Raw genomic sequence first — 15,886 nt, forward strand, 5'->3', positions numbered from 1 at the left:
TGCCCTTGAGGATGCCCTCCTGCTGGAGAGACAGAGTTGGACAGAGTCCAGCCCCCTGCGGCCAGGCCGGGGGCCAGAGGAAGTGAGAGGGCTTAGGGTGGCGCAGAGATGAGCCAGGAAGGCATCCTGGGGGAAGAAGGTGAGAACTGGGCTTTGTAGGATGAATAGGAGTGCCAGGGACCAGAGACACGCGGTCGTGGCAGAAATTGTTTAAAGCTTTGGGGAGGAAAGGGAGCACGAGGCTTCGGGAAATTGCGAGGAAGGCAGATGGCTGGAAAGAGGATGTGGAGCCGGGCTCCAGATGTGGGGGGACTGGAGGGACACGGCTCCCTTCCCACGTCCTCTGCCCGAGATAACAGGGACCAGCGTTCTTTCTGGGAACGGGCCACAGCAGGCGTCAGAGAGGGGCACTTGCCCCGCACTGAGTCCGGGCAGCACCGCAACTCTGCAAGGCATTGTGGGAACCTGACGGGTGCCCGGCGGGCTCCGTCGGTAGAGCACGAGACTCCTGATCTCGGGACTGAATTTCAGCCCCCTGTTACGTGTGTGGAGAGCACGTAAAAACACAGAATCTTGGGGCGCCTGGGTGGCTCAGTGGGTTAAAACCTCTGCCTTTGGCTCAGGTCATGGTCCCAGGGTCCTGGGATCGAGCCCTGCATTGGGCTCTCTGCTCAGCCGGGAGCCTGCTTCCCCCTCTCTCTCTGCCTGCCTCTGCCTGCTTGTGATCTCTGTCAAATAAATAAACTCACTCTTAAAAAAAAGATTAAAAAAAACCCCACATAGAATCTTAAAAAAAAAAAAAAAAGAAGGGGAAACTGAGGTCCAGAGGGAGGAAATGAGGCATCTAAGGCCACATGTGGGTGAGATTTGCACACAGCTCTGGCTTCCGGTACCTCCGGGCCTCCCTCCCAGCCCCGCCCCTGGCAGTCGCTAGGGCGGCTAGGGAGGACCAGATGGTGAGAACAGAGGCCAGGCTCAGGATGCGCCCCCCGGGGCTGGTTTCCGGTGGGGGCCAAGCAGGGAGGATCTATTCTTAGCCTCCGCAGCCCAGGGCAGGAAAAGGATGGGGTGGGGGTTGGGGGCAGCTTAAGGCACTGCGTGGACCCTGGGTAAGGAGGGTGGGGGCCAAGGGGTGCCTCCATCCCGCCTCAAGGGTCGCCCCTGACCCCAGCTCACAGCCCTGTCCGGATCACCTGCCCTCTCTGGCTCCTCAGGGCACTGGGAAGAGTCCAGCCCCTGGGCTTGCTGTCACCCCGCTGGCCCCCTTCCCCGGGAGCACCTGTGGGCCTTTCCTCTGCCCAGCAGCCCCACGCTGCCTCGCCCAGTCCGGCTCCTGCACCCCATCTCTGGGAAGCCTTCTGCGTGACTTCTGGGCCCCTGAGACCCAATGCCTCCCCCTGCTGCAGCCTAACCCCTTGGTCTGGGGTGTCTGGGCCCTTCAGACTGGGTATCCCGGCTTAAACATGCACCTGGCGAGCCACACGGTTCCCCCTCCTGGCGCAGCTGCCTCCCTTGGGGTCCACACCCTTCGGGGACTGCAGAAACGGAGTTGGGACTCTCCTGGGAGCAGGTGGAGAAACTGAGGCTGGACACGGGCGGCGAGCTGGGAGGTGGGATTCCCCTGGCTGCAGGCTCTAACCCGACCACCACTTTCTAGGCTTGAAGATGTGGGTCTCTGCGAGCCTCAGAAGCCCCAAACGGACACAGACGACGTTGCGTAAAGCTGGACGGTGCCGGGACACAGCCGCCACCTTACCCAGCCTGTGACCAAGTGCCGGGCTACGCTCAAGGGCCTCCTGGGTGTGCCCCAGACTCAGCCCCGCACCCAGGGGCCTGCTCTGTGTGCAGTGACAGAGCAGCGGCCCAGAGGTCACCTGGTACCAACTGTGCAGACACACCCAAGATTCGAAGGTGGTCCGGGCAGTCAGAGATGGGCAAGCGACGTGCGTCAGGGTGGGGCAGGGCCAGGACGTGCTCCGCGCGCCGTCCTGCCCCGCACCGGGCTGCTGTGGGTGGGTGAGCTGCCGCCCCGGCTCGCGGCTCGGAGGCTCCTCGACCAGACCCACGTCCCCGCTGCTGCTGTGGGTGCGTGAGGTGAGGCAGGCCAAAGGAGAGGCCGGGCTACGCCGGGTGCTCCTGGGATAGGACTAACACAGGGCTGGCGGCGCCCGGTGGCCCGGGGACGGTCAGTCTGGGCCACGGACACCGGGCCGGACGGTTCCCTGTGGGGGGCCGAGCAGCGTCCCCGACCCCCTTCCTGGCCCAGAGCTCCCGTCCACGTGACCGCAGGCCGCCATCCCCTGGCCTGGGACAGCAGCTCCTCAGCCCCCAGCATCTGCGCTCGAGCCGGCCGGGCACCCCCAGGGGGACGCGAGGCCTCGGGCAGGCAAAGCCCAGGACACCTGCGGACGGCAGGAGGCTTCCCGAGGGACGGCCACGGACGAGTTTTAAGCGCTGTGGTTAAAGGTCTTCTCGCCCCGGCTGTGCTGTGTGTCCTGCGCCCACAGAGGACGGGACAATGTGACCGCCTGTGGTGGCAGGGCCTGCGACTCCAGACCGTCTGCGCAGCATTTCCAGAACTCTGGAAATATTCTAAAATAAAGTGTTTATTAAAAAAACATGCAACTTCATGAGTTGAAATTATTCAATGAAAATAAGATATTTCCCCCCACCTAAAAAAAGTCATTTTAGAGAAACAACCTAAAATGTTTCCAGACGGAAAAGGGCACGTGGGTGCGGCCCCCAGGGGAGCCGGCGCCGGGGGTCACCCCCCTTCGGGGGGGGGAACCGTCTCTGGAACCAGGTGTCAGAAGCCACGGTCCTGGGGCCGCATGTGGGTGTGGGGGGGCCGCACCTGTCAGCCCCGCAGCCGAGCTCGGCCACCCGCAGGACGCCAGGGCAGTCTCGGGCCGGTCGAGCGGCGGCCTCCAGGCACGCAGCTGTCCCGACACAGGGGAGCACCCAGGCCAGGTGGGGGTGCTGGCGCCTCACACGGAAAGCATCTCCGCAGGTCCTGTGCTGCTGGACGCGATGGCAGAGGGGTCATGCATGCCCACCCGGGATGAGTGGGGGACACGGACCCGTGGCAGCACCAGGCCAGCCCGGGCAAGGGCCGGGGGTAGGGTCGGCCCTGGACGCGGGTCCCTGCCCACTCATCGCTCCGGGGCAGGTTCTCCGGGACTCCCCTCCCACCCCACACTGCTGGGAGAGGGGAAGGTCCCGCCCGGGCCCGGCGGCAGCAGCAGCAGCCGGGAGGGGCCCCGCAGTCACCGGCGGTAGCGGTAGCGCTTGAAGTGGAACCAGAGCTGGAAGATGCCGTTGGCGAACTGGCAGCGGAAGCCGTGGCGGTGCGAGTACTCCCACTCGCGGCTGACGATCTTGAAGGCGATGTCCTCGTAGGGCGGCCCCGCGTGGAAGCGCAGCGTGGCGAAGTCCTTGTTGTCGGCGCACGCCTCCAGGAAGTACTCGGGCGTGGAGCGCTTGTCGATGAGGTCGGGGTAGAAGATGTTGAACTTGTAGCCCTGCACGATCTTGGGCGGCGGGTTGTCGAAGTCGTAGTGCGTCTGGTTGTACTTGTTCCACTCGAAGCCCGTGTGCACGCGGTTGAAGAAGCGCGGCTTGCGCGGCCGGTACTTGTCGGCCCACAGGTAGGCCTTGCCCGTCAGCGGCATCTCCACGCTGAACTGCGCCTCGTCCTGGCCCATGCCCTCCTTGGCCCGCCGGAAGAAGATGTCCTCGGCGCTCTCGCTGGCGTCGCCTGCCGGGGGGGCGCAGTGAGTGGGGCTGGGGGTGGGGGGAGGGCCCTGTCCCTGCCCCAACCCCCACCCCGGGGGGCAGACAGCGTGGGTCCCCCCGGCCGCACCTGTGACCTGGAGCTGCTGGCGGGACAGCTGCAGCCGCTGCGCGTCCTCGTCGGGCTCCAGCACGTGCGCGTCCAGCGGCAGCTCGTGCGCCGTGAGCAGCCGGGGGCTGTACTTGCCGGCGTCGTAGTCGTCCAGGCTCTGCTGGATCAGGTCCTCCTCCATGAGCACCGCCTCCCCATCTGCCTCGCCCTCCGCGGGCACGGCCCCTTCGGCCTCAGGATCCCCGGAGCCGCCCTCTGACGAGGGCCCGGGCGGGGTGGGCGCTGGGTCCTCGGGCTCCAAGCTGCGGAAGGGAGAGGGCTGGGTTGGGCCGGACTGCAGCGGGTTGGGGACCAGGCGGCCCGGGGCCCCGACGAGGTCCTTGGCTGAGGAGGGGCGTGGGGACAGGAGGCCGCATACCTGTGGCCAGGTGACGGGGGCTCCTGCTTGAGGATGGGGAAGAGGGGCTCGCTCTCCACGCCCTGCTCCTGCTTCAGCTTGTACAGCTTCTGTCGCAGCACGTCCTGGTGCCGCTCCCGGAGCCTGCAACACCGCCTGGCGGTCACCCCCCGCCCCAGCCCTCGTCCTGACCCCCTTTCAAGGCAAGGGTCCTGGGAGCCAGGGAGAGCGACAAGCGGCGCCTGCCCAGGCCGCGTCCTCACGCTCCAGGCTGCGGAGCACAGAGGGTGCTGGGGGCTGCACAGGTCTATGGCCGCGGAGGGGGTGCCGCTGGGGGCCGCGCTTCAGCAACGAGAAAACGGGACTCAGGTCACAGACCCTGCCGGGAGCTGGGTCTGGGAAGCCCTCCAGGGCTGGGAAGGGAGGGGCCCCACAGCGGGGACGCGTGTGCCCTGGGAGCCACCAAGCCGGGGCTGAACAGGACCCAGGAGGCGGGCAGGGGGGAATGAACGTGGAGCCGCCTCGCCCGGTTCGCTGCAGACAAGCGCTGTGTTTACACAGAGCAGCCAAACTCGCAGAGAATTTGTACACAGAGGGTGTGGGGTGGGCAGGAGGCGGGTGGCCTCAGGGCCTGCTCGGTGTCTGCTGACCCCAAGAGACAGGGGCAGATGCTGCTGGAGGCCGGGCCCCCCGAGCCCCACCCGGGGCCCCCGATCCCTGCAGGGCCAGGCGGTGCTGACCTGGCTCGTGCCATGTGGGCGCGGAGCTGCTGCAGGAGGCTCTCCCAGTAGCCCATGTCCAGGTTGGGGCCCCCGGCCCGGATTTTGCCCTCGATGCCCTGGAAGATGACCCGCAGCTGGCCGTACGTCTTGCCCTTGAAGACCGACTGCACGTCGGAGCTGACTGAGGCATTGACCCCCTCTCGCCGCTCCCCTGCGGGGGACGGGGCGCTCAGCTCGGGGCAGGGGCCAGACCCTGCCCTTTGCCCACACTGCTCTTCCTCGGGTCCTGGGGTCCTGCCTCCTCCCAGCCACCCCCGCCTCTGGCTGGATCCGTCTAACACGTGACGGGTACTCTGGGCCACAGACCTTCCCCGGGGATGGTTCTGATTCCACGGATCAGGGGAGCCAGGCAGGTGTTTCCAGCCTCTCTGTGGTCCAACCCTTGGGCCAAGTCGGAGCGCCTCGGCCTGCCACCCACAGCCTGCCACCCCCACCCGCACTGCAACAGCAAAGAGGAAGCACCTGACCGCCCGACCCCGGGGAACTCAGACCCTGCTCTGTCAGCCTCGGCTGGTGACCTTGGGGAAGTGGGTCACCATTTCTGGGCTTGACTCTTCCCTCAGTAAGGGGAGTTGGTCATTTCCTGGGCTCTGCAAAATCCTAACACTGCCCCAAGGCAAGCGTGTCCCCCTGTCCTGCATCCGTCACGGGCTGGGAGCCCAGGGACATGTCCTGCGCCCTTGGATGGAGAGGTCCCTGAGAGGGGATGGGCGCAGCCTGACTCTACCTGCTCTGACACACCAGCTTCCTCACTGGTCAGCAGACACCAAGCCCTGCCACAGGGCCTTTGCACATGTGTCGCTTCCCACCAGCAACATGATCCTCCTGGTCCATTTTGCCTCCCAGACTGTTCCCCTTGGCCTGGAAGCCTGATTTGTGGCTTCCCCAGGGCAGGGACCTCGTGGGGCTTCGGAACGCTGCCTCTCTGGCACCGAGCCGGGCCTGCAGCTGATGTGCAGCTGCTGACGAATGCAGGGGTGCACGAGCAACACAAGCCCCCTGTTCAACAACCAGCTTTGGCAGCCCTCCCACTGGACACAGGGTTGCGGCTTGTCAGACACGGTCACAGAAGACCCAAGTCCCTCTAGCCAACCAGCACGAGAATCAGCACCTAGAGACCCAAACCCCCTGCCAGACAGCTGCGGGTCCCCAGGAGGTCCCAGACTCTGGCTGAGTCTGTGACAGGCACAGAAACATTACGGGACCAGAGGACTGAATTCAGCGACCACTCCCACCTGCCCGCGGGGCCGCATCCCGCATTCACACACATGGAACTCACGACCCACCCAGCCAGCAACCGCCAGCGCGGCCCCCGCAGGAGCCCCTCTCTGCCACACGGCTTGAAGAAAGCCAGGTCCCGGGTCCCGAACGCACAAGGCCCGGCTGGCTCCTGACGGGGGCTGGAGTGGCTCCAGCCCACTGACTGGAGACTCTGGGACAGTGCTCAGGACAGAGGGCAGCACCATGGGAAGCACCCACAGCGAAAGGTAGTGGGGGGCCCGCCGCAGACGCCCACTCTTATCACACAGTTGGAACGTCCCAATTACCGATAAGAGAAAGAAAATAAGCACAACTTGATTTGTAAAGATGACGCACAGTGTTTGGCGGGTCTCCAGAACAGAGGAGCAGAGACCTCTCGGAAATCATGCTGAAGGGAGACGCGGAAACACAAGCTCGTTTCTGAGAACAGCCAGAGCCCGCTGGGACCCCTGCTGTAGCAGGCGAGGAGGGGAAGCAGACAGCAGGGCCTCGGCCATCCCTGGGAGAAGAGAAGCGGCCACGCAAGGGGGCGACCAGTGAGGGAGCCCAGCGCAGCGGCAGCCGGCCAGAGACCTGGGGGCTCGGGGCAGGCGAGCTGTGCGAAGGGAGACACACAAGAGGCGGCCCTCGCTCTTCCCCAGCTGCGGGGGGAGTGGGGTCAGGTGTTCGGCGTCTGACGGAGAAGGCCCTACCCCCCGAGTTCTAGCCGGGGCCCTGCTGCCCGCAGCCACAGGGGAGGCGAAACACATTTCCTGATGCGCGTGACGTCCAAGAACATCCTGCTTTCCGCCAGAAACTCCTGGAGGATGCGCCCCACCGAGACGAGGGCACAGAGCACAAGAAGGGAAGATGTGGGGTCACAGAAAGCTCAGCTCCAGCACAAGAGAGTGAAGGGAAGCCGCGGGAGGCGGGGCGAGGGACACAGAGGACACAGGGACAAGGAGAAAGGGGCCTGAGAAGGCCTGGGGTCCGCGGCGGCCACGAGCGGCCACGAGCGCGACACCCCTGGGCACAGGGGCCAGCACGGCTTCCGGGGCACGACAACCACTTCCTTGATGCTCCCACCTGGCACTCCTGAAGGAGTCTTGTCATCCCCAGGGGACAAAAGGGACAACTGCGCTCCCAGGAAGTCGCCGCCGCCTGGTGGGCTGGATCCGCACTCAGGGCCACACCTGCCCTGGTCAGCGACCTTGGGAGCAGAGTTCTAGACCCAGGTCACTGCCACCAAAGGAAATGCCTCCTCATACATCTCTGAGAGCAAAGAATTCCCTTTTCTTTCTCCTGAAGTCACTACAGGACGCGTCTTGCCGAGAGGACAAGGACGCAGGAAAACAAATCAGCACTTACAGAGATGATGAAAGACATTCCTCCCTTTCCTAAGAAGAGGAAACCAGCCCCCCACCCCGTCTGAGCAAACAGGCCTGGGGGAGGGGAGAGCGCGTGTCCTCAGCCACCACCAGGCCTGAGAGACGGTGGAGCCTAGGACAGCCCATGAGGCCCCGGGAACCGGGCGCTGTTGAAGCGGTGGCCTCGAGGGGCAGGAATGCAGTCGGTGTAAGCCTCGGGAACAGTGGTTCTCACCCAGGGCGAGTCTGTCCCCAGGGGACGTATGGGGACACCTGCGGCTGTCCCGACTGGGGGTGCTCATGACACAGGACGGGTGGGGGCCTGTGTCTGCCTGAGAAAGTACGAGAAACCCAGTTCCTGGGCTCACTCCCTCAGAGCTCATGTGTGAGGCCGCCTCCGGGGAAAGGGAGTGAATGACGGAGAGCATCAGACGGAAGGGTCTGGAGCTCCAGGGACTTCCCAGACGGTCAGAGCTGAGCCCCAGTCGTGCTCAAACACACCCAGTCTCCAGCAAAAACTTGACACCCAAACAAACCAACCCCGGGGGCGCCACTCCCAGGAAAGTGGGCGGGCGGTTAAAGGAAGCCGGTGGGGCCACGCTGGGCTCTGAGCCCCCACCCATTCACAGTCCGGAGCACCTGCTGCTGCCCCCTGGTGGCTCCTGAAGAGGCCTCCAGAGAGCAAGGGACACCCCACATGGGGAAACCAAGACACGCAGGGAGCACTGGACCAAGGCAGCTCCCTGCAGACGCAGCCCCATGTGCCCGAGAGCCCACCAGGCACTTTCTGGCTCCCCTGCCCCAGCCCTGGGTTACCGGGGCCCTTGCCCGAGGCCTCCAGCTTGCGGAGCTTGGCGATCTCGTCTTCCGTGATGGTGGTCATGTCCCGCCAGAAGTCCGCGTTCTTGCCCTGCTCCAGCTCCATGTACACCTGGGGAGGGACGTGCAGGGGGCTGAGCGCCGCCAAGGGCTGCTCCGGGAGCCCGGGCGCAAGCAGCGGGGCCGGCCGGTACCTGGATGTCCTCCAGCAGGTCCTCCATGTCCGCTACGGTGAGGCCGTTGAGGAAGGTGTACGGCTCATGCATCTCCACAGCCAGGTCATCGTCCTCGGCGCTGATGTACTTGGCCAGCAGGTCGATGGGCTTAGCCCGCCCGTCCCGGATGCGGATCTTAGAGCTGCCAGGGAGCAGGGAAGTGGCGTCTGAGCCCAGGGTGCGCGCCGGCCCCTCCTGAAGACCCTGCCCTGGAGGAGGCGCCTGTGTGGGAGCCGGGGGAGGGGCCAGGCCTGCAGCCGTGGTGGTCAAAGAAGTCTTCCTGGAAGAGGGGGTACCAGGCACAGGAGCGAGACAGGTGACAGACCCAAGCCCGGAGCCCGGCAAGCGCGGCACGTGAAGAGCAGCCGGTGGGAGCGGAGCAGGGCGGGGAAACACGGAGGGGCAGGCGGGACAACCCCTCCCAGCGGACGGGCTGCCGGGGCGGGCAATGAAAGCCTCAGTGCTACACCGTGGAGAGGCGCATCAGAGGCTGAGGCTGGTCCAACCCGAGGGCGCCTGGAACCAGGCAGGTCCGAGCCCTGGGGGCTGGTGCGGCCAGAAGTGGCAGGCCAGAGAGGGCAGACCGGGTTCCCCGGGCACACACGCCAGGCTTGGGGCTCAGACGCCCGCTGTGTGGCCTCAGGCGCTCCTGAGTCCGTGTGTGATGGGGCCTGATGAGCAGACACTCGGGGGCTGGGGGCAGAGAGAGAGGACCACACCAGCTCGGGGTCTAGCACCTGACGCTGGTGCAGCAGCACTACGCGCGGCAGAGACCGCTCAGACGTCTCCTTCGCACGCGACTCGACGGGGAGACGGGCTCGAGGGAGGGACGCTCTGAGGTGATTGGGGGAGACCTGAAGGGAAAGGGGGCCCAGCCAGAGCGGAAGGCTCCAGGCACCGGAAAGAGCATGTACAAAGGCCCTGGGGCACACGGGGCCCCCGTATTTGGGCCCATGAGGGCGGGGGGTGGCGGAGGCAGCAGCGTGTCTGCGGGCGCGTACCGCAGCTTGGCCTGCTGCAGGTGGAAGTTGTCCTCCTGCTCCTCCCACGTCTTGAAGTGCTCCGCCTCCTTCTCCCGCTGCAGCATCTCCAGCTCCTGCTCCCGCATGGCCTTCTCGCGCTCCCGCTCTAGCCGCAGCTGCTTCACCTGGGGGCGCCCGGAAGGATGGGGTGGGGGGTAGAGTCAGGCCAGAACCGCCAGAAGGGGGTCTCGTGGGTCCTGCCCTGTACTCTCTTGGGTGATGGGGAGATGACCCAGGCGCGGCCCCAGCCCACCGGCCCCGGGCTTGGATTGGTCAGGGAGGCCAGAAGCTTCATGCAGACCCTAAGACAGAGGAAGAGTCCTTTTGCGGGAGACACAGCTGCCTGCAGCAGCCAGGGTCCCTCTGGTGCCCAGGAAGGAAGTGTCTGAGAGTAGAGCCCAGGGGTCAGCAGAACGGAGAGGTGGAGGGAGACAGCTTGCTGGAGGCACTGCCCAAAGCCCTGGATCCAGCTGTGCCTGAAGCCAGCCAGCTCCCCTGGACTTTCTGTGTAAGCCAATTAGGTCTCGCCTGACCTTCAGGCCGTCGCGAGGGAAGGGCTCTGGACCCCGCGGAGACGGGCCAAGGGCAACTCCACCTTCTGCAGCTCCAGGCGGTTGTCCTCTTGGATTCTCTTGTTCCGCTCCTTCAGCTCCTTCTCCTCCAGGTGGCTGATCCCCTTCTTCTCCAGGGCCTGGAAGCGCCAAGCACACGCCCACTGAGCGCAGATGCCTCCCCCCTTCCCAGGCGCCCCTGCAAGATCCCGATGGAGACCCAGCAGGCCGGGCGGTGTCTCTGGAGACGAGATGAGAAAAGTAAGCCGCCCACGGCCGCGCCTTGCAGACCACCGCCGAACACGCTGCCCCCCTAGTGCCCCCAGACTGGACACGAGAGAGCGCAGCGCTCCGGAGCGGCCTCCAGCGTGGGTGAGGCGCGCGCTGCCGTGCACAGGGGAAGCAGCCGCCCGCCCCAGGGGGCTTCCGGGGACCGCTCGCCCTGGTTCACACGGAAGCCCTGCTGGGCCAGCTTGGGGCGGGGGGGTGGAAGCCCCCAGCAGCTCAGACGTGCACCGCGTGTGGGCGGAGGCAGGACAGCAAAGGAAGGAGACGGACTCAAGGCACAACTGCCCAGGGCAGCTCTGGGGCCACCGCGCATCACAGCAGATGGCTCCTCCCTGTGTGTGTCCTCGTCTGGTGGAGGGTGCTCGGGGCACGGGGCTGGAGACCCCTCAGGCCCTTGGACAGCCCCCACAGTCCCTGCCTGAGCGGGCGCTAAGCCTGCACACACAGATGAGTGCTCCCCCGCCACATCCGGGCCCACCGGGCTGTGTGAGGACACCCCGGGGCCCAGGAAAACGTGCCTCTGGTGGGACACGAGCCTGCTTGGCTCGGGGCCGCCTCAGGACGCCTGGGCCGCTCCTTGGTCTCCCCAGCCTCAGCCCAGGCCGCCGTGTTAACGGTGACCGTACTTGTCACCTACAGCCACAGAGAAAAGCAACTAGGGCACGGGCGAGGAGCCAGGCAGCCTTGGCTCGGGTCACGCTCTGCCACCCATGAGCAGGGGACCACGGGCCAGCAACTCGGTGGCCTGACGCAGATGAGGCCGCATAGGGGAGAGTCGAGGTGCGCAGAGCACGCGGCACGCCGGCCGGCATGGCGCGCGCGTCGCCGTTCCTGCTGGGGGCTGCCCATGCTGCCGGCCGGCGGCCCCGGGAAGAGGGGACAGACGTGTGATGCTGCCCAAACCATGGGCTTGTCTAGAGAGGCCTCGGGGCTGAGCGGGGGCAGAGCCCCCACATGCTTATCACCGGAGGGGCTGATGACGCTCTCCCTGGTGAATTCCCCAAAGCCAGCGTGGGCTCCAAGAGAGACTTGGTGGGGAAATGCTCAAGCACGTGTGTACAAACCACCCCGAACCCGCTCATTCGACACTCGCCGACGGCCGACCACGCGCCAGCTCTGGGGACAGAGACTGCCCCATGGGGCTCAGTCTGGCAGGAATCGCACATTAGGAATCAGACTGTTTAGATGTTCACTCCGCAGCAAGACCTTTCTGGGCCTGCCTAGTTCAAGCCACAGCCGCGGCAGCCTCCCTCCTCCGCTCACTTGGCTCTTCTGCTCATTTACAGTCTTTCCCCCGGGAGGCTGCGGGCTCCACAGGGGCTCCGTCTCTCCAGCTCCCTGACGCAGGGCCGGCCCCCACGGCCCCCAGCACCAGCAAGTGCACAGGAAGGCGAGCCAATGAGGTGCGAGGAGGGGCCTGCGGGCCCGCGGGAAGGTGGCATGGGCTTGGTGTGTTCCAGACAGAGGTCCGAGGGCACGTGGCGAAGGGAAAGCGTCACGGCGCCGACCGTGCCCGGCTGCTCTCGCCACCCCAGGCCACCCGCCTCCCCGCAGTGAACAGGGCACGTGTTATAGTTACACCGTGTCCTCTGGAAAGGGGAGTCGCCGTCCCAACCTCGGAACCCGGGAAGGGGATTTTACGTGGAAACGGGGTCTCTGCAGAAGGAATGAGTTAAGACAAGGTCACAGGGGGTGAGGCTGGGCTCTAACCCAATGGCCAGTGACCTTACAAGAAAGAAAGGGGGACACACAGGCAAGATGGCCATGTGACGAAGACAACACAGGCTGGGGTGAAGCAGCCACAAGCCAAGAGTCCCCAGCAGCCACCAGCAGCTGACCTCCACAGCTGGGCAACAAAACCTGCAGCTTTCAGTCCTGGGCACGGGACCGCTGCTAGCGGTGAGTGACCCGGGAGTGAGGCGTCAGCATCGAGGTGGCTGAGCACCTGTCCACTGGGACGCTGTCTCGGGCGTGAAGTGCCGAGAACCTGCTCTCCAGCCACGGTGAGCCGAGCCCCGTATTCTAGGCGCAGCACCTGCGAGTTTGGCCGACAGGAACGTTTCCGCAGGAAAAGCCGGCGGCCGGGAGGGCACACGCGCACGTAGATGATTCATACACGAATGAAATCTTTAAACTCTTAGCAGCCAAGCAGCGCCCGGGAACGCGTGCTGTGAGCGCCAACTCCCATGTCCTAAAACGGACATCACGACAGGCGCACGCGGCAAAACCACGAGAGGCACACGAGCGCACCGTGACGGGCTCACCTTGTTCCAGATGAAGGTGCCCAGGAGGTTGTTGTCGCCGAAGGGGTTGTCGGTGTTGGTGTAGCCCATGTACTCCTCGCCCCAGCCCATCTTCTCCCGCTTCTTCCGCTCCTTGGCCTCCTTCTTGGCCAGCCGCCGGGCCCGCTTCTCCTCGGGCGTCTCGAAGGCCTTCATCAGCTCCTCCTGCTGCTTCCGCTCCTCCCGCAGCCGCAGCCGCTCCTGCAAGCTCTGCTGTTGGCTCAGGGCCGCCGCCGCCTCCCGAGGGCTCTGGGAGCGGGCTGGGGAGGCCGAGCTGGATGCCGAGGAGCCGGGGGACCAAGAGCGCGTCCGCCGCCGGCGGGCCCATCGGCCCCGCTGCTGCTCCTGCCGCCCGTCATCGGAGTCGGACTGAGAGGACCGCTCCTGTGAGCGCCAGCGCGGCGGCAGTGGGCTCGGGCTCTGCTTCTTTCGCCGCTGCCACCTTTCTTCCTCCGAATCTGACCTGTGGAAGGAATCACAGGTCTGCTTACTGCCTGCCAGTCTTTCGTGTGACAGATGTTTCCACAGCATCTGCTGTGCCGGGGAAGGTTGTAGGTTCTGGGGACACGGCAGTCACGAGCAGTGATACTCACGGTCCCTGCCTTTGAGAGGCTCACATCAACAAATAAACACAGAGCGAGACACAACACAGTGCAAAGAAGAGTGACATAGCATCAGGAGATGGAGATCTGAGGAGGCCACTCTGGAGGAAATGCGGAGGGCGCTACAGGGAGAGAGTGCTCCACGGAGAGGGCACAGCTAGAACAGAGGCCCGGGGGCAGGAATTTACGTGGCACGTTCAAGAAGCAGCAGGAGGCCCAGGTGGAAAGTGTGAATGAGGGGGCGTGAGGGCGGGAGTGAGGACAGGGAGGAAGGCCACGGTCTGGTGGTGCCGGAGCTATAAATGTAGAAACCAGAGGACCTGATCTGTTCAAGGTGACAAGAGGGAACTTATAGGACAAGGTCCCACAGGATGGGCAAGAGTGAAATGGAGTAAGACGCGCAGGACTGAAACGCCAGGCAAAACCACTGTGAGCTGGCAACGGAACGCACGAGCCATAAGGACAAATTCTGTAACGCTCAGGGCCCTTCGAATGTGTAGAGGAACAAGTCTCTGTATTTCATTAAGTGTTCCAGCTGTTGAGCTCACGTCAAAAAACCTATACTATGGAAACCAATTATTCTGGAGTCTCTGTAAGCAGACTATACCTTTGACCCAACCTTCACTAACACTGCCAACTCAAATTACCGTCCAGGGCGGCTGATCACAGTAACTCAAACATCAGGAAACAGCAGATACAAAAGATGCGCGGATGACCACAGACTGCTGCTGCACGTGAGCCCACGTGGAAAACAGTGGGCCAGGGGCTCACCGCAGAGCCAGCCAACTTGCCCTGTACAGAGCCCGACGGCCGAGGACGTGAGCCTGCCGCTCCGCCGCTGCTGAGCAAAAGCGGCTCTGGACAGGTGGGAAAAGCTGGCCATGGCCAGACCCCAATAAGCTTTCACGTCCGCACACCAAAACTTGGGACGTATTCAAGAATCTCATAAAATCTTGACATGTCAGGAAATAGCGTTCCTCTTCTGACTTTTCTCCTCACCGACTAAAAACGTAAAAACCAGGGGCGCCTGGGTGGCTCAGCTGGTTAAGCGTTTGCCTTCAACTTAGTCATGATCTCAGGGTCCTGGGATAGCGTCCCGCATCGGAGGGGGGTGTCCCTGCTCAGCAGGGAGCCTGCTTCTCCCTTTGCCCTTCCCCCTTGCTCACGCATGCGTGTCCGCATGCTCTCATACGCGAACGAAATCTTTAAAAAAAAAAAAAAACATTAAAACCATTCTTGGCTCACAGGCTGCAGGCTGCCAAGCCGTGGTTTAAACCATGTCTGTGTTATTTCCGTGTTGCTTCTTATAACTTCTTGGAAGTCCTGGGTTGCGATGACCCCTTTCTCAAACACAGAGGGCAATCAACTACAGCCACTGTGGCCACGGTGTGAACAGGCTGACAGGGTGGGAGACGATGTGCCAGGAGAAGCCCCAGGGAGGTCATGAGTACACAGAGGAGCAAACTTGGACCACAGGGGGTCAGGGACCGGCCAGAGGGTCACCGCCAGTTAGGGGCTGAGTCGGCACAGGGACCTAGGTCTGGAAGGCAGTCCCTGGCACTGTCTGCTCCCTCCGTGCTGGAGCAGACTCAAGCCAAGCCTGGACAGGTGTCCGAAACGACACGACCGTGGGCTGTGGCGAAGCTGAGACCCAGGTCCTAGGAGTCAATCCAGCCAGCCACCTGTCACCAAAAGCGCCTTCCTCTGACTCCCACTTCCAATAGCAGGTGTTGTCGCCCCTACTTAGAAAATCTGCCCTCTCCCCACTGCGCCTCCCACTGCCTCTCCGCTCTGAACGCCACCACCATCTGTTGCCTAGACAACCGCACCATCCTCCTCCTGCCTGTTGTCACTCCTGCCAACCTCCTCAGTCCCTTCCCCACGCGAAAACCGGAAGAAGTTCCACAGGTAAGCCAGACTACATCACTCAGTATCTATCCTCCCTTGGCTTCCTACTTCCCTCCGAAGAGCGGCCAAATCCTGCCCCGCGGTACACAGAACTGCACGATCCGCTCTCTTCTCACCGCCCCGACCTCCTCTCCAACTTCCCCTCCGCCCCGCCTCGCTCACTACGCTCCTCTACTGCCCCTCAACCACCGGGTACCCTGCCTGGAGCGCCTCTCGCTCTCCTCGCTGCCTAACGGCGACTCTCGGCCGACGCCCCCTTCTCCAGGAAGCCTTCTCGGACTAATTCGAGGATCTCTGGCTCCCCGAGGGCGGGAGCCGGATCCCCAGCGCCGTTCACGCAGCCACCCTACCGGCGCTCTCGGCTCTGCCTCCTCCGCCTGCGCCGTACTTCGTCGTCCCGGCGCCGGCGGTTTCGCCGCCCATGGCTCCCGCTCCGACTTCGGCTCCGACTCCCGCTCCGTTGCCTGCGGCCCCTACGACCAGCCGACCGCGAGCGCGAGCGTGTATCCCGACCCATCAGCTGAGACCGTGGCGGCAGCGCTGACACAAATATCCGGGGCCCGCGCCGGG

At 64.2% G+C, this 15,886-nt stretch overlaps 1 protein-coding gene across 1 annotated transcript; it reads right to left on the reverse strand.

Annotated features, from left to right (window-relative positions):
* Window positions 1-3,168: 3,168 nt before the first annotated feature.
* CACTIN (cactin, spliceosome C complex subunit) lies at window positions 3,169-15,881 on the reverse strand. The gene is made up of 10 exons (XM_032306135.1): window positions 15,667-15,881; window positions 12,789-13,269; window positions 10,281-10,376; window positions 9,665-9,810; window positions 8,643-8,805; window positions 8,446-8,560; window positions 4,982-5,174; window positions 4,263-4,385; window positions 3,863-4,146; window positions 3,169-3,757 (listed from the first exon to the last, which is right to left on the reverse strand). The coding sequence occupies exons 1-10, from the start codon at window positions 15,831-15,833 to the stop codon at window positions 3,267-3,269; spliced, it is 2,259 nt and encodes a 752-aa protein (XP_032162026.1). The 5' UTR covers window positions 15,834-15,881; the 3' UTR covers window positions 3,169-3,266.
* Between the last annotated feature and the right edge of the window lie 5 nt (window positions 15,882-15,886).

Source organism: Mustela erminea, chromosome 1 (genome assembly GCF_009829155.1).
Source record: "Mustela erminea isolate mMusErm1 chromosome 1, mMusErm1.Pri, whole genome shotgun sequence".
Classification (NCBI taxonomy): Eukaryota; Metazoa; Chordata; class Mammalia; order Carnivora; family Mustelidae; genus Mustela; species Mustela erminea.

Coding starts and splice junctions, on each gene's coding strand:
- CACTIN (XM_032306135.1), bottom strand. CDS start 15,833: ATGGGTCGGGATACACGCTCGCGCTCGCGGTCGGCTGGTCGTAGGGGC. Junction 9,811..10,280: donor ACCGCCTGGAGCTGCAGAAG/GTGGAGTTGCCC, acceptor GGGCGCCCCCAG/GTGAAGCAGCTGCGGCTAGA. Junction 4,386..4,981: donor GCCCACATGGCACGAGCCAG/GTCAGCACCGCC, acceptor GCGGTGTTGCAG/GCTCCGGGAGCGGCACCAGG.